The sequence below is a fragment of the Ursus americanus genome, chromosome 5, assembly GCF_024610735.1.
Source record: "Ursus americanus isolate L20-20 chromosome 5, mUrsAme1.1.p, whole genome shotgun sequence".
Lineage (NCBI taxonomy): Eukaryota > Metazoa > Chordata > Mammalia > Carnivora > Ursidae > Ursus > Ursus americanus.
The window spans coordinates 18,370,007-18,390,240 of record NC_142131.1 but is presented as its reverse complement, the minus strand read 5'-3'; the positions used below and the strand labels follow the sequence as shown (position 1 = coordinate 18,390,240).

General features: G+C 41.2%; 1 protein-coding gene across 3 annotated transcripts in view; it reads left to right on the top strand.

Annotated features, from left to right (window-relative positions):
* Positions 1 to 19,740, top strand: part of ADGRV1 (adhesion G protein-coupled receptor V1) — a 507,877-nt gene extending 488,137 nt beyond the window's left edge. For all 3 annotated transcript variants that reach the window (XM_045796286.2, XM_045796287.2, XM_045796288.2), the window contains exons 88-90: positions 5,950 to 6,141; positions 8,540 to 8,717; positions 19,302 to 19,740. In XM_045796286.2, coding sequence (XP_045652242.2) covers positions 5,950 to 6,141; positions 8,540 to 8,717; positions 19,302 to 19,420 — 489 coding nt within the window. In that variant the 3' untranslated portion in view covers positions 19,421 to 19,740. The remainder of the gene's footprint in view (positions 1 to 5,949; positions 6,142 to 8,539; positions 8,718 to 19,301) is intronic.
* The last annotated feature ends 494 nt before the right edge of the window (positions 19,741 to 20,234 follow it).

Sequence of the window (20,234 nt, the reverse complement as noted above, 5' to 3'; positions counted from 1 at the left end):
ATGGTAAAAAGAAGTTCTGCAGGCTGAAGGGAAAGGGAAGTGATATGAGAAAAATTCACTTCTTTTTTTTTTTTTTTAAGATTTTATCCATTTATTTGACAGAGAGAGAGAGAGAGAGAGAGAGCACAAGCAGGGGGAGCGGGAGAAGCAGACTCCCCACTGAGCAGGGAGCCTGATGTGGGACTGGATCCCAGGACTCTGGGATCATGACCTGAGCTGAAGACAGCTGCTTAAGCGTCTGAGCCACCCAGGCGCCCAAAAAATCCACTTCTATAGAAACGAATCAAGAGCACCAAAAAGAGCAAATAAGGCATTAAATACAAAGGATCATTTTTAAAATCATTCCTATTATATATCATTAAGTCTCTTTAAATACCATTACCTGTTTAAAAATAAAAGTAGGGGTGCCTGGGTGGCTGGGGTGCCTGGGTGGCTCAGTCGTTAAGCGTCTGCCTTCGGCTCAGGGCGTGATCCTGGCATTCTGGGATCGAGCCCCATGTCAGGTTCCTCCGCTGGGAGCCTGCCTTTTCCACTCCCACTTCCCCTGCCTGTGTTCTCTCTCTCGCTGGCTGTCTCTCTGTCTGTCAAATAAATAAATAAAATCTTTTAAAAAAATTAAATAAATAAAAATAAAAGTAACATTAAGTGAACATCATTCTAGACACCTTTCTAGGCAAACTAAATATTGGATGTCTAGTTATAAATTTTGAATATGTGACCATAGAGAGTTCCTATAATGTAGAAAACCCAATTTCAATTTACTTGAATTAATCACAAGAAAAACTAAAATGGAAGAGGACTAATTGTTGAATTGCAAAAAATTATTCTACACCACAAAAGGTATTCTGGGGGCACCTGCCTGGCTCAGTTGGAAGAGCATGTGACTTTTAATCTAGGGTTTGTGAGTTCAAGCCCCACGTTGGGTATAGAGCATACTTAAAAAAAAAAAAAAGATATATTATAAGTACATTAAAGGATTAGAATCACCTTTTTTTATTACCTAAGTATTTCATTTTTATAGTATTGACTGATTATATGCTATAAAGATGATAGAACCATCAGTACTCAGATCTCCCATCTCCTCTCTCCCAAACTTAGGAATTTTTTAGTTAATATTATGCCTTTTAAGTGTCTAAACGTAACTATTTCATTTGGCCCTCTGTGATTCTCATAATTTTTTTCAATAATGGTTTTGTGTCTAAATGCATCGATACAGGTCTTTGTACATGATTCTTTTGCCATCTTTATATTGAATTCTGTTTTTTCCTTGGTATGGGCAGGTTATCCCTTTATTGGTCATATTTTATTGTCATGTAGTTTGAGTTTCCCCCACCCAAGAAGATACATGGACGCTGCATTGCCTGCATTTTTTTTAATGTTTGATAATGTCAAATGCTATATTGGCTGGGTATGATATTCTTGGACCACTTTTTCCCTCAGAACTTAATAGATATTATTCCATTGTCTTTTAACACTAGTAGTCAGTGTAAAGAAGTCTGAAGCCAGACTAAAATTTACCACTTATTAAGAGATTGGCTCTTTTTTTCCTACTTGAGTATCTTAAAGTTTAAAACTGAGTAAGGCTACAATTTGGTATTAAGGAATCTATATCAAAATTTCCCCAGTACATGGTATACTTTCAAGCTACAGATTCAGTTGTGTTTTTTTCTCTTTCAGGAAACTGTTTTTACATTAACATTATGGTTTTTTATTCATCTTCGGTGACATTCATTGGATTCCTTATTTTGAGGGTAGCGATGAACAATTCTTGAGTATTTTTTTTTTCCTGTCAGCTTCTTTAATTCCTTTAATCTCTGTCTTTTTTGTCTGAATTCACTGGAATTGTATATTAGCGAAATCTCTTATTTTCGAATTCTCTGAATCATGATATGCCTCCTCCACAGTTAGTTCCAACTACTGACAGCACCGTGGTTCAGCGTTTGTGGCACACAGTGGGATGTGTAGTGTCCGCGAGACCAATTCCTCATTGCCGATAGAACTCTAGCTTTGTATTCCTCAAATGTTTCAGTGCTGGCCCCACTATACACTTTACATTTTAGTATCTAGACGGATTTAATTCTTTGTGTTTTAATGGCAGGCTAGGCACCTGCATATGTTTATCAGGTATAATTGGCCAAAACTCTTTGCCGGAAACTGAAATAAATATTAGAAATAGAGGTCATGCGGAGTCAGGATGTCAGATTGCTCAACACGTTTAGCTCGGGATTGCTGAGGGCTCTTGTTGGATGGGTGTGCTCGTGCTCACTGGTGGGGGATGCAGTGTGAAGTCTGTCGTAGGCTCCAGTTCACCGTGAGCTCAGGATAGCATTCAGAGCATGGAAAAAATGGAGTGGGCTAATGTTTCACTTTAATTAGAGACAATTTAAAATTAAAGGAATGGGCCTACGCAGCTGTTAAATGGGTTCATTGAATGCATTTGATATTTTTACCACTTTTTTGAACCTGAAAGAATTATGGGATGGGAGAGGCAGAGACAAGGAAGATCGCTGACTGTAACAGCTTGCGTGCAGTTATAGTTTGAATACCCAGATTCTGCCCTCTTCTGAGATCTTTTTACAAGCCCTGCAAAGGTTAAATGCTCCTGTTTGAGGGCTGTATCATGGTCCTCAGAGGGAGACAGTCTCAGAGTGAAGATGAGTTCTCCAAATCAGTGTGAAGCCCCGAGACTTCATTTCCTTCAGGGGCAGGCACCTTAATCAACTTCCTGGTTTACCAGTTCCCCTCTGTCGCCACTTCTCTGTCAAATCTGTCAAATGGCAGTGTTTCCCACCTCACATGAAAATGATAGAAATTATTGAGGGGTGCCTGGGTGGCTCAGTCCCTCAAGTGACCAACTAGTGACTTCTGCTCAGGTCCGAACCTCAGCATCCTGAGATCAAGCCCCGCCTCTGCTCGAGCTCAGCAAGGAGTCTGCTTGAGAGTCCTTTCCTCTGCTCCTCCTGGTCACACACAAGTGCACTTGCTCTCTCTAATAAATAAATAAACCTTGTAAAAAATTTATTAAGATAAGCCGCCAAAATCTTCTATACTTCTTTTGCTCTTTGATGATGTTAAGAGCATTTATTAACTCCTTTAGACATTATGATCTCATTTATGTCTCACTGAAAGTTTGCTAACAAGTTTAAGTTCCTGAATCAAAAAAAAAAAAAATTAAAAATTGGCCATAGTGGGTATGGTTCAATCCAGATATAATCTAACTAAAGACTTAGAAAGCATTTTTCATCTTTGTAGTAGGAGATCCAACAAAATAATCAAAACAGCAATGCACAGAAAGAATTTCCTTTAGTCAGCCTTCCCTAAGTAAAGAACAGGAATAACAGGTGGATTATATAGGTCCTCATTCTAAAAGAGTTAACCCTTTATTTTACAAGAGATAGTTGTCTTCGTGAGCAGCTGGGGAGCAGGAATCAGCTGTTTCCTCTGCATCTCAGCGCCTGGCCGTGCACAGAGTGGGTGGTTAGCATATTGGATTGAACACTTGAGAGTTAGATTATCTCTTAAATTATTTTACAGACCAGCATACAGGGGAGAGCCTGAGATTTAACATGCAGTGTTTGGAAAAGGAACTTGTTTTTACTCTGAGGTCAGAAATCTCCACAGCTGAGCACTTTGGATAATGAAGGTCCCTTTTCTATATTTGCCCAGCCTGGGCTGGACACAGGCAAATGTCACATAATCTGCATTTAAACATTCTTTTCTTTCCATTTTAACAGTGTTTATGTTTCCTGGAGTACATCTGAAAGATTCCAAGTATTTACTGTATATGTAAATATTCTTTTAAGAAAAAAAAAAAAACAACCACATGTAGTTTTCACATGCAAGTTATTTTCAGCAGGCAGCTCCTTTCCTGCAGCACAAAAGGCTAGATATAAAAACAAACAAGAGAGAATGTGCTGTTTTAACAAATGGGTCCTTGGAGATGGATTTTAAAGCTCGGTTTTTGTTTCCTGATCTAGCTTTTACCCTATCACTTTGTAACACTTAGAGAGATCCTGAAATAAATCAGTGACATTCTCACAGCTTTAAGGCTGACAGTTTAATTTTTTTCCTGTTTTGTCTATTGCTGGGGCCAATGTAATTAGGTCATACCCATGTGAAAAATTACTTGTACAAGAAAAATTTTGGATGTGCATGTGTGTTTTCAGGAAGATTTGTTTCTGCTAACGTTCACATCATCCTTTGCATGTGAAACTAATTCACTTACCTTACATAATTTAAAATATTAATGTTGGGTAAAAAAAAAAACCCTTAATCAAAAGGAAACAAATGTTTCTATTACTTACTGTATATTGTGGTTAGAGTAATTATATTTAAAAATATTTTTAGCAGATAAACCACTGATTTTAAAACGTATTTGTTGGTTATGTAGATTGGATGCCAACTCTGGAAGGGGTCATTCTAGGAGAAAGGGGACAAGACCTAATTTATGGAGGTATTCTAGAAATGGCAACAGAGCTCACATACTAGCATGCCCATCTTGCAGACTGTTCTTTCATTTTACATTAAAAATTAGTTGTAATTCTTATGCCTTGAATATTTTCTAGATTTTTTGCTATTTATACCAGCAGATAAAAGTTTCAAGCCCACGAGCATGTTATTTGCTTTGTTGCTTCCATACTCCTAGAAATGTCACGAACCGTGGGAGAATGCAAACGTCACCAAATGAAGATACTATGTCTTATGAAAAATGTTAACATTAACTCCTTTTCTTCTTTAATAAGCTGAATATCTTGCTTTCATTTTTGTGGATTAACTTAAGAATTTTAATAACTAAGGAGATTTTTACTTGCTTCTAAAACTTAAACACCAGGATTAACAGACGCAGAAGCCACAATTTAACATATTTTATTGGCTGAGTGTAAAGGTCAAAATTACCAGGCATTATAGAAGCACCATTAGAAGTATACAGTAGATCCCTTGTAAAAATCGTGAAGGACAGCCAGTGTAGGCAACGTCTGGAACACAAATACAAAATTCGAGTTGCTCTCTCGGTGACAGAAGCCGAGCAATTGTCAAGAGTTTGACTGGGTTGCGAAAGAATTTAAAGGGCCAGCAGATCTTTAAGAACGCACAACATAGCTTTGTTGTCTCCATAACATTCACTGAGGAGCCAGGCACGCTAAATATTAAGCAATCCACAGAATTCCTCTGAGTCCCTACCCAGTGACTGTATTTTCAAATGAAATAGTCGGTGAGCTATAGATAAACAAAATCAGAAGACTCGATTAGGGTTGCCCTTCTGGGAGTCTGCAAGGTGGTTGGAGCATTACTGCAACCATTTTGCTACGAAAAAAAAAAAATGAGAGAAAGTGAGATCCATGGGAAAAGAGTAGTTTTTTTGGAAGGCAAGAGGTTTGCTTTCTAAAGCAAAAGCTACACAGCTAATCAGATATACTTCTGAAGTTCCGTTTTCATGTATCAGTAGGGCTAGATTTCAGAGTCACTTGGGTTTTAATCAAGAAAAAAAATGATTGAGGGGGCGCCTGGGTGGCACAGCGGTTAAGCGTCTGCCTTCGGCTCAGGGCGTGATCCCGGCGTTATGGGATCGAGCCCCACATCAGGCTCCTCCGCCATGAGCCTGCTTCTTCCTCTCCCACTCCCCCTGCTTGTGTTCCCTCTCTTCGCTGGCTGTCTCTATCTCTGTCAAATAAATAAATAAAATCTTTAAAAAAAAAAAAAAAAGAAAAGAAAAGAAATGATTTTTTTAGTGAGAGGGCAGTTTTCCCAAATAACCTTGAATAACTTTTTTGTGACATTCAGAAATTTACAGTGGCCTCTTGCTAGACTTGTAACATGTTCTGTAATTCCCTGCTTCGGGTAGAATTTGGGGACCGCTTGTAGAAAATCGGCTGTGCTTACAACCACGTTTATTTTTCAGCTGCGGTAGCCGGACTTCCTTTAACAAGCTAGTGTTATTTTCTTTTGCAGGGACTTTATGTTTTTGTGGTTTATTTCATTCTACACAACCAGACGTGTTGCCCTATGAAGGCCAGCTACACGGTGGAAATGAATGGACACCCAGGACCCAGCACAGCCTTCTTCACACCAGGGAGTGGCATGCCTCCTGCTGGAGGGGAAATCAGCAAGTCCACGCAGAATCTTATCAGTGCTATGGAGGAGGTGCCTGCCCTTGCCCTTGCTCTTGCACTTGCTCATGCTCTCCCCCACCCTCCCCTCCCCCACCCCTCCCTCCCTTCCCCACCTCCCTCTCGAAGAGTGAAAGTTAAAAGGTACTATGTGACTGTTAAATCCCTTTCCTAGAACAGCCTCTGATCCATGGTATTTGCTTGGCTTACTGTGGTATCAGGCCTGTATCTCATTCTTTTTCTTCCCTATCCTGTGAGCTGTACTAACCCGCAGTTTGTACTGGGAAGTCAGTGCATAATTTGTCACCGCTTTCTTCAGAATCTTCCGAATTTAACATGGCAGTGACGGAATCTGCTTCGGAAATGGTTTTTTTAAATACTGTGTTCTTCCTAAAAATACTTCCTCAGCTCTCTTTCTTCACCCATCCCAGCTCATTCCTTCAATCCCAACAAACACTCAGTGAAAAGAAAATAGGCTAAAATTCTTTTTAATTTAAATACCCGAAAATATTTTAGGACAGAAGCTTCGAAGAGGGCTTCAGCGGCACTACTAGAAAATCTATCTAGGACGTCCTTTGTGAGACCCACCTCCCACTGTCCTCTGCATTCTGTCCACCTCGTCTTGCTTTCCTGTGTCTAGATCACAGTGCCACCAACCTGTCAGTAATGCTACCTCTAGCACGGGGACCACTGCTCAGATTTTTAAAACTACCTGCAGACATTGGTCCAGGCAGAGGTGGTATGCAGGTCCCTGATCAGTTCTGTAGTGCCTGACTTGTGCTTGCTTACCGTTCCTTACGTAGCTCATATTGCCCTCTCTGTAGTGACGGGCCAAGGGGAGGGGTGCCTGGGTGGCTCAGTCGGTTAAGCTTCTGACTTCTGCTTTCCACTCAGGTCATGATCTCAGGGTTGTGAGATCCTGCCCTGCATAGGGCTCCCCGCTGAGCATGGAGCCTGCTTAAGATTCTTTCTCTCCCTCTGCCCCTTCTCCACCCCTTCCAAAAAATTAAGAAACAAAAAAATAAATTGAGCCAAGGGGAACAGTATTTGTGTTTGCATCCTGAACAATGCAGGAGATCAAAGTGCATCTGTCTAAAAAGGTAATGGTTTGTAGATAGTCAAGTAGGTAAATAGGTAGGTAGAGAGAGAATCTACCTGCTCAGTGGTCTTTTTTGTCCTCCATGTTAATGTAGAAAGGAATTTTATTCATGTCAGGTTAAAATTAAGGTAAGTCAGTGATCACAAGTCAAGTACAATATTTTTTAAGAATTTTAGTATCCCTAAATGTGTAGAAATTTAATACCGTTTCTATATCCCCAAAGTTCTTAAAACGGAATTATTTTCACATCATAGTTGATTCCAATAGAAATGGTAATTTTTAGAGCTAGCAATTCAGGAGTGAATCTTAAAAATTTTTGTTTGTCTCTTTGATTGTTTACCCGATCTAGCATTTCTCTAGATTAGCCAGGTGTGGTTATTTAAAGTCAAACTAAGTAAAATTAAATAACATTAAAAATTCAGTTCATCACTCACCCTGGCCACATTCAAGTGCCATAATGGAGAACACGGGTGTAAAATATTTGTGTCATCACAGAAAGCTCTGTTGAGCAGGGCTGGTCTAGATGTCCAACTTCTTAATGAAATATTTTAAGGCTAAATCTTCTCTCAAATGATCTCTACAGTCCTCAGGTCACTTTTCTCAATACAAGGCATCCCTGCAGTCTCTCTTGGGGGGGAGCAGCTGTGACAGTTTAATTCCTGGGCCTGAACCACTACTTGAATGTTCATGTGGGGTGTTGCACGATGGTGTACCCTTAAGTGTGCTCTGCATTCCTCAGAGGCTTGGAATTGGCCTTGATCCAGTTGTCTGTGGATGAGGGACTGTCAGAGACATTCTAGGAAGCCCTGCAGAGAAGGGAAGGCATGAGGAAAGGAAGGGTTAAAGGACTGGTTATCAGTGGCCAAGAGGGATGTGAATATATTTAATTATTTCAGGTTAGAACTATCTTTTTAATCATTGAATCCAATGATTATATGAATCTTTATTTTATAACTGGAAGTTTTACTCCCCCTCCCCTATTGCGTCCACCACCCCAATTCCATCCCCTCCAGTTCTTAAATTCTTAACAGTTTTCTTTCCATACATACTACCAAAAAAATAAAACATGTTGTTTGAGTTAAAAAAATAAATTTTTCCCTACACATGACAGCATAGAAATCTACAAGTAATTCTTATAGAGCAATTGCTTAGAATCACCAGACCTGGCTGTCTCTAAGGACCAAAGGTAAAATTAAAGGTCTTAATTCTAAACAGTTCAACAGTCCCTTCACATGGTCTCCATAATGAGAATATGAAGATAAAGTAGATATCAGAGTAAATATGTATGTATTGATATTATGGTTTCCGTTTCTCCCAACCCTACCCCAAAAAGGTGCCACCTGACTGGGAGAGAGCATCCTTCCAACAAGCCAGTCAAGCCAGCCCTGACTTGAAGCCAAGTCCGCAGAATGGCGCCACGTTCCCTTCCTCCGGAGGATATGGTCAGGGGTCACTAATAGCCGATGAAGAGTCCCAGGAGTTTGATGATTTGATATTTGCATTAAAAACTGGTATGTATGAACCCGCAAACCACATTAGAAGTAGGCACTCTTGCTATGCTACAACTTATATCTTCTTCCCATGAGGTTACAAAAGAAGAACAGTCAGTCCCCCTTAGCACATCCTGATTCTCATGACCCATTCCTAATCCCAGCCAAACTTTAGGATATTTTGTTCTTGGCACCAAATATAACACAACCTAAAAATAATTTACAATTTGCTCTTAAGAAAAAGGCATACTCAAAGTAAATGTAAATATCTCTGTCATGGAATCTTGATATAACACCAAGATACCATTGAGACAAGTTCAGTATTGTAAGACAGTGGTAGGGATCGCACTCAGAGAGTTTTGCCTCTGACCTGCCAAAGAGACTGGACTGTCTCTGAAGCAAAAAAATGTCAAAGGCAATGTAATGGGCCACATGTAGTTCTACTGTTTTCCAAGCACCATCATATGTCGTATTTCACTGGCTCCTCCTACACTCAACCTGTGACCCCAGTGGATGGTTGTTTTCAAATCAAATATGCTGGGGTTTTTTTCTTTTCTTTTCTCTTAATTTTTTTTTTTTGTTAAGTAAACGCTACCTCCCAATGTGGGGCTCAAACTTACAGCACTGAGATCAAAAGACACATGCTCTGCCAACTGAGCCAGCCAGGCGCCCCTACAGTTTTTTTTCTTTTATTTTTTTCCTCAGAAAAATCTCAAACTGCCAGTGTTACAAAATGTTCAGTGATTTTTCATTTCTAGATGTACAAGTAAGCAAGAAGATATATCCATACTCAGATGAACCTATTAAGATAATTATTCAAAATGCATTTTACTAAATATCCCTATATTAAGAATAGTGCTTGGCACTTGGTAAAACTTTTGTAGATATTGTTAGAAAATGAATGAATGAATGAATGAAAAATGAAACTTAGAGTTTGCTTGGAGGAACAGACATTCACGCAAACATGACATAAGGAAGAATAAGTAAGTAGTGAAAAGAGTTATTAATTATTGAAGAGATTGAGGAAAGTTTTTTGAACCCTCTCGGCCTTGATTCTTGAAAACTATGTGGTTTTAAATAGGTAAAGAGTGGAGGAAAGGCATTGCAGACTGAGGGAGTAGAATCGGCCGAAGCCCTGGGCTTACAGGTGCAAGGCTTGCAGGTACTCGGGGAGAAGGTGCACTGCATTGTGGCTGGGGCGGGTGGGGAGTGCGAGCCAGGCAGCAGGAGAAAGGCCTGCAAGGTAATTTACCTGCATTGTTAATAATTTACTGTAGTTCCCCAACTAGGTTTCAGTGAACAAACTCCTTGAGATATTTATAGTCATCCTCAATGGGAGGACCCTCTGACTGAGTATATTTGGGAAACTGCAAAGATTCACAATTCACATTAGCATTTAGCAGCTCTAAAAAGTCCTAGAGTAAAGAAACCCACTTCACTTAATTTAACCTGGTGTTTCCGGAACACATTTAGTAATAGATTCATTTTGTGGGAGCAGAACACTTGCTGGTGTTTTACATAACATTAAAATGCTATTCAGAAGCCATGCTAAGAAGTGGGATTTTTATAGAACCTAGTGAGCCATGGAGGTTTTTGAGGAGAGGAATGGCATGTTCCCACTGGGTTTTGAGGCAAAAGAACTCTTACGAAAGTATGAGAAATAAATTTAGAAGCAAAACCAGAAAGGCTAGGAGATTATTACAATTGTCCAAGAGAATGAGGTTCGGGCCTCGGATTCGGGGAGCAGAAATAAGAAAGAGAAGATGAACACCAGAAGAAAGCTGAGGGAGCACAGTCAGGACAGTCAGCAAAGGCGCCTGCTTCTCACTTCGGTGGCTGAGGAATTGTGTAAAGAGCATTTGTTCATTCATGTGTTTCGGGGGAAACTGATGAGTTCAGATTTGGAAGTATTGGTTGGTAGGCCTGGGGCTCTTAAATATTCAGGGCTGAAGGGTCTTAGCTGAGGATTCAGGGTTGGAGGTATTGGTTTGACCTGTACCAGTGCAGAGACTCTATTCGAAGCTGCCGGGATGGACGAGTTTGAGCTCGGTAGAGTGAAGGAGAGAGAGAAGAAGAAGAAAAGGAAAGAGGTGAGGAAGGGAGGGGAGATGGAGGAAGGGCAACAAGAAGAGCATCCTGGATAATATCTCCTTTAAAGAGTGAATAGGGGCGCCTGGGTGGCTCAGTTGGTTGAGTGCCCAACTCTTGATTTCGGCTCAGGTCATGATCTCAGGGTTGTGAGATTGAGCCCAGTGTTGGGCTCTGTGCTCAGCACAGTGTCTACTTGAGATTTTCTCTCTCCCTCTCCCTCTTCCCCCTTCCTCTCCCCCATGCTTGCTCGCTCTCCCCCTCTCTCTCTCTCTCTCTGGAAAATAAATAAATAAATAAATATTTTAGAAGAGTGAATAGAAGAGGGTCCCACGGAGGAAACTACAGCATGGTGAAAAAGAATAAAGAGAGAAGAAGTTTCATGGAGAAGGAAATAACAACTGCCTAAAACGTTCACTAGTGTTAGGACTAAAAAGGGGCTTTCAGAATACTAATGATTCTCAGGGAAGATTATGTCCCCAGCACTACAAAGTGGTCAGTTGTTGATGTTGGGACACTGGAAACATAAAATGAATTCTTGCAGCATAATTAAATTAGATGTGGGTCCTATATATATAACAAGTATTAAATGCATTCAGTTCAGGAATGTATGGAATGACTTGCTTGCTTATGGATGAGTTTAGCGTTCCTTGGAGCTCACTAAATTCATTAGGAAATAAATACTTAAAAAGACCGAAACAACAGTCTCTAATATTGGTTCCCTCTATTTTTAGAAAAGGTACTATAATAATCAAGCACCACCCTCAAGACACTTCATCATAGAATATGGTCAAATCAGAGAAGCAGTTCACATGCCATTCCGTCTGCAGCTGAATTTACAGTTGACACATAGGCCCAGATTTGGCCCAATAGAGGGTTTTGTTTGATTCTCATAGCATTTTAACATTTTTTAAGCCCAAATTTCAGAGATATCCTAGGGCACCTCACAGTCTCAGCAGCAGAGCATGTGACACTTGATCTCAGGCTTGTGAGTTAGAGCCCCACATTGGGTGTACAGATTACTTTATTTTTTATTTTTTATTTTTTTTAAAGATTTTTATTTATTTATTCGACAGAGATAGAGACAGCCAGCGAGAGAGGGAACACAAGCAGGGGGAGTGGGAGAGGAAGAAGCAGGCTCATAGCGGAGGAGCCTGATGTGGGGCTCGATCCCATAATGCCGGGATCACGCCCTGAGCCGAAGGCAGACGCTTAACCGTGGGTGCCCCCAGATTACTTAAAAAAAAAAAAAATCTTAAAAAAATTTTGGAGATATCCCATAAAAACCCAGAATTTCTTTAAAAAAAAAAATCTAGCAACAGAGTGCTTAAAATATAGCACAATCTTAAAATCTCCTTGATTGGAGTTGAGTAATGGCCATCTTTCTGGACAGAGCATGAGCTCTTTGATTTGTCCAGTGCTCACCAGACCTGTTTCACTGGTCTGTGCTAGCCGACCTGGCCTCAGTGACATTTAAGTTTGCAAACTTTGATCTATCACAGGTCCACTTTAACCATTGGCCTCTACAAGTCTGGTACTGGGAACAGTGGGTCTTCCAAGTCTTTTCATTTAAACCCTTAAACAACTTTGAAAAGCTAGGTAACCCTTTGCATATATTTAATAAACATCTAAAGATTTTCATCATAAGTTGAAATAGTATCAAATAATGTAATTTCCACTGTATTATAAATTTTAGTGTTTAAAGATGAAAATTTTACATTATTCTCTTAAACTAAAGGAGTGTAAATATCATAGCAATTTGATACCCATCATTATTCGTTTCATTTTTTTATTTTATTTTATTTATTTGAGAAAAAGAGAAAGAGAGAGCAGGGAATCTCAAGCAGACTCCAAGCTCAGCACAGAGCCCAACTCGGGGCTGGATCCCATGACCTTGAGACCATGACCTGAGCAGAAATCAAGAGTCAGACGCCCAACCGAGCCACCCAGGCACCCCATATTCATTTCATTTTTTTAAAATACATATGGGGCAGGCTTTTCTCTGACAACTGGAAATTTTACATCACTGTATTTTCTCCTTGAGCTTATATTTCCATTCCACTCCACCACAGAAGTTTATCCTAATATATTTTATGCTTGAAGTTCATTTAATCTTCACTCACTCAAAACAACTTCTAACAAAACATGTATACAAACTGAAACTTAAAGTTTTCCTGTGGTCATAAGAAAGTATTAGTGTTAAAAGTTTCTTTTTTTACTGTTATCATTATAATTATTATTAGTCTATGATTGAATAAATCAACATTGATTTTTAAAATATTAAATGTTTTGAGGAGCGCCTGGGTGGCTCAGTCAGTTGAGCACCCGACTCTTGAGTTCTAGTCAGGATATGAGATCAAGCCCCACATGGGGCTCCACACTCGGTGGGGAATCTGCTTGAGATTTTCTTTCTCTCTCTCTGTCTCCCTTTCCCTCTGTCTCTCTTCCCACCCACTGTGAGGCACTCTTGCATGCTCTCTCTCTTAAATAAATAAATCTTTTAAAAAATAATAAAATAAAATTTTAAATGTTTTAATAAATAACTGATAGTATCAAAAACGCATCAGAAGAGTGCCCATGCGGGCACTTTTCTGGCTCAGCCAGAGGAGCATGCAACTCTGGATCTTGAGGTCATGAGTTCAACACCCACGTTGGGTGTAGAGATGACTTGAATGAATAAATAAACTTTGGGGAAAAAAGTGCACACAGAAGTTAAAAATCTATGAATCCATTTTCTTAAGCTGTCCTCACACCACCCTCGACTCTTTGAAAAACCTTCATGTGCCACAAGTTAAAGGAATCCATTGCTTCAGATGTTTTATGAAGGAGTTCAGAGACACTGACCTGGAGCATTGTATAGTATTAGAGTATGAGGTGGGATGGCCAGCTCCATGGCTAGATTTTTATGTTTATCAAAAGCTGGCAAGGTTCTAGAATATATCAAGCTTGGAGCATATTGGGCTTAGAAACAGGATTTTCTTCACAGAGGGCTTCTCCCAGAAAGACTAATCTGATTCCCTATCATCCCTGGTCCCTCAGCTTCCCGGTTTTACCTCAGGCCAACGACACAAATGTCATGGTAAACATTTCTTCATTGGAAACTTCAAATGATTTCTTTTTCAGTCAGAAGAAAATAAATGACAAGTCCTTGAATCGAAATGAAAACATTCAGAATCAAGGCCTAAATACTCAAACTCCTCTAAGAACTCATTAATAAATATCTCTTTCAGATAGATCACATAAAACCACAATGACTTATTTAACTTCAAAAACTTCTACAGACCAGTGTGCTAAACAAGGTTAAATGGGCATCAAGTGGAAGAACAAAATTCGGAAAGATTTTTTTTCCTTCTGAAAAAAAAAGATTGAAGGAGAATGATCTTTGTATCACTTATCACATTTGAAAAATCTGTAGAAAATAGTAATGGGCCTTGGGATCAGAGAGCCCTGTGTTGGCATCCTAGTTCTGTAGTCTACTATCTGTGTGATTTTCAGCAAGGGACTCAAGGTTTCAGTTTCCTCATTTAGCATATAAGAGTTATTATAATTAGGGGCACCTGGGTGGCTCAGTAGGCTAAGCGTCTGTCTTCAGCTTGGGTCATAATCCCAGGGTCCTGGCATCGAGTCCCACATCGGGCTCCCTGCTCAGTGCGGAGTCTGCTTCTCCCTCTGCCTCTCCCTCTGCCCCCAGCTTGCGCTCTCTCTCTCTCGCTCACTCTCTCTCTCAAATAAATAAATACAATCTTTTTAAAAAAAGTTATAATTAGCTTGTAAGTGTTCATGGAGTTTAGAGATTGTTAATATAAAGAATCTATTAGTATCTGGCAGAGTTGAAGTTCAGTAGCTCATTGTATGTATTATTTGTTGGGTCCAGCTTACTGTTATGCATAAAAACTATTTTTTTAAAAGATTTATTTATTTGAGGGGCGCCTGGGTGGCACAGCGGTTAAGCGTCTGCCTTCGGCTCAGGGCGTGATCCCGGCGTTACGGGATCGAGCCCCACGTCAGGCTCCTCCACTATGAGCCTGCTTCTTCCTCTCCCACTCCCCCTGCTTGTGTTCCCTCTCTCGCTGGCTGTCTCTATCTCTGTCAAATAAATAAATAAAAAATCTTTAAAAAAAAAAAGATTTATTTATTTGAGAGAGAGTGAGAGAGCGAGAGATCACAAGAAGTGGGGAAGCGTAGAGGGAGAAGCAGACTCTCCACTGAGCAGGGAGCCCAATGCGGGGCTCCATCCCAGGACCCTGGGATCATGACTTGAGCCGAAGGCAGATGCTTAACAGCTGAGCCACTCAGGTGCCCCAACTTAAAAACTATTTTAAATGTTCATAATGTATTCTGAAACACCCGGTGTTCATTGCACCATGACTAGTAAGTGAGGTAAGAATGGGGGTAAAGGTGTAGAGGCTGGAATATGGGCCAAGAAGGTTTGCAACGTATTCTGTAGACAAAGTTGAATACTCAAAGCCTAGGGGACAAGGAAGTAACACAATTAGAACCACAAGAGGCAATATGGTATAGAAGAAAACACCTTACGTTTGGGGTCATAAGACCATTGGATATCTGCATTCTGTGACTTCCCTGCTGTGTGACCTAGCGACTCAGTGAACACCTCTGATCCGCAGGCACTCCCTGCATCTGTAAAACAAGACTAATAGTCAACCCTTTCCTAACTCAAGTGTGTTAAAATGTTGAAGAAAGGAGAGGCACCAGAAGAATGTAAAATGTTACTTCTAGTGCCTTTGCTATTACCTTTCTGTCTGTTATAGGGAAAAGTAATTATTACCACAGTTACTGGATTTTTCTTGAATTTTTGGCTTAAAATTAAAGCATAAAAAAATACCTTTCAAAAAAATCATGATACTGCAAAACACCCTCCTAGACCATTTCTGCATTACAAAGAGACTAGAGGGATGCCTGGGTGGCTCAGTCAGTTAAGTGTCTGCCTTGGGCTCAGGTCATGATCACGGGGTCCTGTTACCGAGCCCCACGGTGGGCTTCCCTGCTCAGTGGGCAGCCTGCTTCTGCCTCTCCACCACTTGCGCTCTCTTGTGCATGTGCTCTCTCTCTCTCTCTCAAATAAATAAAATATTTAAAACAAAAACAAACAATAAAAGAAAAACCCCAAACAAAACAAACAAAAAAACAACGAGCAAGAAGCCTGGGGCTGTGTTCCCAGTCTGCTGTGTTACTACTATGTGTAAGATGGGCCCTTTCTGAGTCACAGTGAGGGATTAAGATTTGAGTAATATGCATTTATTTCAGCTGGGCAGAAACTGAGAAGGAAGATGAGCTGGTTATGTAGATGGGGTAATTCAAGGGGAGGCTGTATCTAGAACTTCCTGATATTTCACGGGGCTCTAGGCTACTAAACAAGCCGGTGAAACCCATTACTTGTAAAGCTGCACCCCATCTTAAACCTTTCAGCCCAGTTCTGTCTGCCCTCGATGTCGGCTCAGCAGGCTTCCAGTGCGGAGCTTCTTTCTAGCATGCTTTAGTCAAGATGGTGGCAAACACTCTGTCTCCCTAGTGAGATCTGGAGCGGGCGGACACAAAGTCAGTGGGAGCTGATACTAGTGCACTCGTTAAGCCCCAGTCTGCCCTCATGGTAATCGTGGCGTCCTCTCTGCTTCTCTGTAGTCGATCCCACGTTGGGCAACTTTCTTATGTAGCCCTTTTGTTCCTCCTCACCTGGATTAAGCTGCTGTAGGCCTCAGGGCCCCAGGTACCTTCTCCTTACAGAGTGGCCAGTGTCTTCCCGATCCGCTGAGATTCTTCCAAGTGGGACAGTTCCCCTGTTCCTGGGGTAGAGAAGCATGGGCTTTTTGTCCTTCTAAGGCAGAGCGGCAGACTCAAATGTTACCTTCAGGGGCCAAGCAAATACCATGAGTGATTCAAGAGGGCTGGGTGAAAACAGGGGCAAACGGTAGTGCCAGATCCATGTTTTTTGCTTTTTTGGGGGGCGGGGGGGCAATCCAGAAAATGCAGGCCTAGTGTTGCCCTCTGCTTTTTCAAGAGAAACCAAAAATCTGATTTTCTTATGTTAAGTGTACTAACTTTGGCAACTAACTAAATTTTTAAAAATACTGTCATTGGTAGTATTCTAATTCTTCACCTAAGGAAAGAGTCAATGGGTGTTTGTCACACATTTTGCTCTGTGACACATACACGTTATCTGGGGAGATATCATATAATTTATCATCCAAACCAGGGCAGTTTAAGAGAATAAAGGGGAGGGGCGCCTGGGTGGCACAGCGGTTAAGCGTCTGCCTTTGGCTCAGGGCGTGATCCCAGCGTTATGGGATCGAGCCCCACATCAGGCTCCGCTGCTATGAGCCTGCTTCTTCCTCTCCCACTCCCCCTGCTTGTGTTCCCTCTCTCACTGGCTGTCTCTATCTCTGTCGAATAAATAAATAAAAATCTTTAAAAAAAAAAAAAGAGAGAATAAAGGGGATGTGATTCACAAGTTTTTCAGGTATAAACTAGGACTTTTCTTTTCGAATACTGCATTCCCCCACCTCCCTGATTCGAAGGAAGGTGAAAGAACCATCTGCAGAAGGGTGTGAAATGGGCCTCGATGGATAGGCAGCAAGACAGGCTGGAATTCATGTGGCACATGCAGGGCCAGACAAGAGACCTGATCACTTGGAGGAAGCTTTCCAACAGGCCGAGGTTGAAGTGTGTCTATTTGGTAGGGTAGAGCCAGATTAGGAAGTGTCCTAATCAGTGTCCGAGGGTTCCAGACTTGATGCAGTTGGCGATAGGAACTGTTTGTTCTTGGGAAGGAGAGGGCATGGCATGCGGAATGGATCTGAGGAACAGAACAAGCAGTAAGGCTTGGAAGAGACATTGGTAAGAACTGGAATGCAGGGCATAGTTTATTAATACACTCAGCAGACATTTACTAAACACCCACAGTGTGCTGAGCACTGTCCTGTGAGCTAGATGATAAAAAATATGAGGGACATAATGCAAGGAGGGAGTCAGACATTTCGGAAGAGAATCATCGTGTTTCTATGGGTAGCCGAGTTGACAGCTGAGGTGCTACTGACAGGAAGAATGGAGGCAGCCAGATTAAGGAGGCGGGGGTAAGATGAATATGTCAGGCAGAGGTGGAAATAGTAGTGAGACGGCAGGCTAGAGAGCAAGCGGGGGTCAGGCGGATGGTGTGGGCCTGGAAGCAGGGCTGAGACAAGGCCTCCAGTGGTGCCCCACGAGGAAGAGATTGAGGAGGAAGCCCAAGAGCGCCCTGGAAGAAGACAGCAGGTCAGAGGATGAGATGGGCAAGGGCAGTGTCCCAGAAGCAAAGGGCGGAGATGGGGTTTCAACAGCCGCCTTTCACAGAGAGGTTGGGAAAGACAGACCCAGAAGAGGGAGGGCCTGGCTGGAAGAAGGCCCCCACTAGGGCTTCTGCTTCCATCCCCAAATAGGTTAAGAAGAGCCTAATTCGCCATCTGCCTTTCTCAAGCAGAAAGGGAGGTCTCAGCTGCCGAGCAACTGGTTTTTCGTTTTCCTTCTTGTTTGCAGAGTCTAGTACCCAGCAGAGGGGGAGGAGTGGGAGCCGTAATCTCTGGTGATTCAAGCCAGCAGCACACCCTCTGACCACATCCCCATTCTGCGCGTGTGTGTGTGCGCACGTGTATGTGTGTGTGTGTGAGAGAGAGAGTTTGTGGTCCTCTGCGTATTAGAGAAGGAGAGAACAAGGGATTACGCTGGCACAGTGTTAAATTCTCTGAATTATTCTGAGCTGTAAGAAGGGTAGTGAATAGTGGAGCTTCCTCAAAACAGAGGTTCTGGGCGCTCTCTGTAATTAACAGCTAGCCTTGTGGGATTTGTGTATGGATCTGTTTTGGTACTGTGTTACGCAATTATTTTTATCTTGGGATCAGATCTGAGTTGTTCAGAGCCAGTGTCTTCTGGCGCTGATACGACAGCATGCGTTGTCAATGCCTGGCTTTCTTCTCAGATCACTGCCCACACTGAGTCTCAGCTGAAGGACCTACTAGGTTCAGTACACGTGGGGTTGAAGATTCAGTTTTCTAACAACACACCCTACCCTCCTGCTGCAAAATTCTCATAACCTGCCTAATGTTTTTTACTTTAATGAGCTCCCAATTGAGAAATGCAATTCTTGGGAGTGTGTTACACCTGTCGACAATGTGGAAACAAAAGGTTGAGAACCCAAACTTGTGTTTTTAGAAATTACTTTTCACTTACAAAAACTACCAAAGGGAATTTAAATACAGGCTTATAATTGTTAGGTATTAATAATAATTAGTCAAGGGGCATCTGGCTGGCTCAGTCGGCAAAGCATGCAACTACTGATCTCAGGATGGGAGTTCAAGCCCCACTTTGGGTGTGGAGCCTACTTAAAATAATAATGATGATGATATTTTTTTTCAAAATGTATGCTCACTATTTACCAATGTAATACAAATAAACATGTGTCAGCTTGGTGTAACTTGACCCTTAGTTCATTGCACTAATGGTTTTGTGTTTATTCTTTTTCTATTTCAGGTGCTGGTCTCAGTGTCAGTGATAACGAGTCTGGTCAAGGCAGCCAGGAGGGAGGCACCTTGACTGACTCCCAGATCGTAGAACTCAGGAGGATACCCATCGCGGACACTCACCTCTAGCACTTCAGTAACAATTAGAATGATACTTTTCTGTTTGTATTGACTTTGTGCTAAACTCTGTAAGTTTTATACACACAGCTATATAACAGGAACCTATGAATTGTGCTGGATGATTAACCCGGAAGTGATTGTAGTGTTTGGAATATGAACTACTTATCTGTGTGCAACCTGACAATTCACTGCTATGATGAAAGACTGGGTCCGTTTATATCAGTTCTATAGGATGCACGTGTTCCAAGAATATTAGTTTTTCTAATCATCTGACATGGCTAACATTGTTTAATAAAAGTAATAACAATCAATAAAAACAATAGAATCCATCTGATATCACACAAGCTCATTATTTATGAGGAAATGTTGTGTATGAGCCAATAAACACGCTATATCTTGTTGAGGTCAAGCACCTTGTTTCTTCCTGTATTGATACAGGTCATCCAGATTTAAGACTTCACAATTTATTGTCTGTTGAAGATTCTGCACCTACGTGTTGATGGGGTTACTGCAGTTTCATAGTCTTTCATCGAAAGTATGTATTTCTGCTCATCATGAAATTAGGGATCTGAACATTTTCCAAAATAAATGTTCTGTTCCCAGTTAAAAATAACCACTACATCAAGCACTTCAGCACAGCTAAGAAGAGGAGCATTCGAACAGTGCAGTTTGTTTAGGAGAAATATTTCTTGGTTTCGATTTTTCAGTCTGTCTTTGTCTCAGAATGAGAAATCAGAAAGTCTATCCCAGAACAAACACTATTGTGTTCGGGATGATTTCATTGACTATGGTTCCAGAAGAATCATTAGGAACAGAACACATT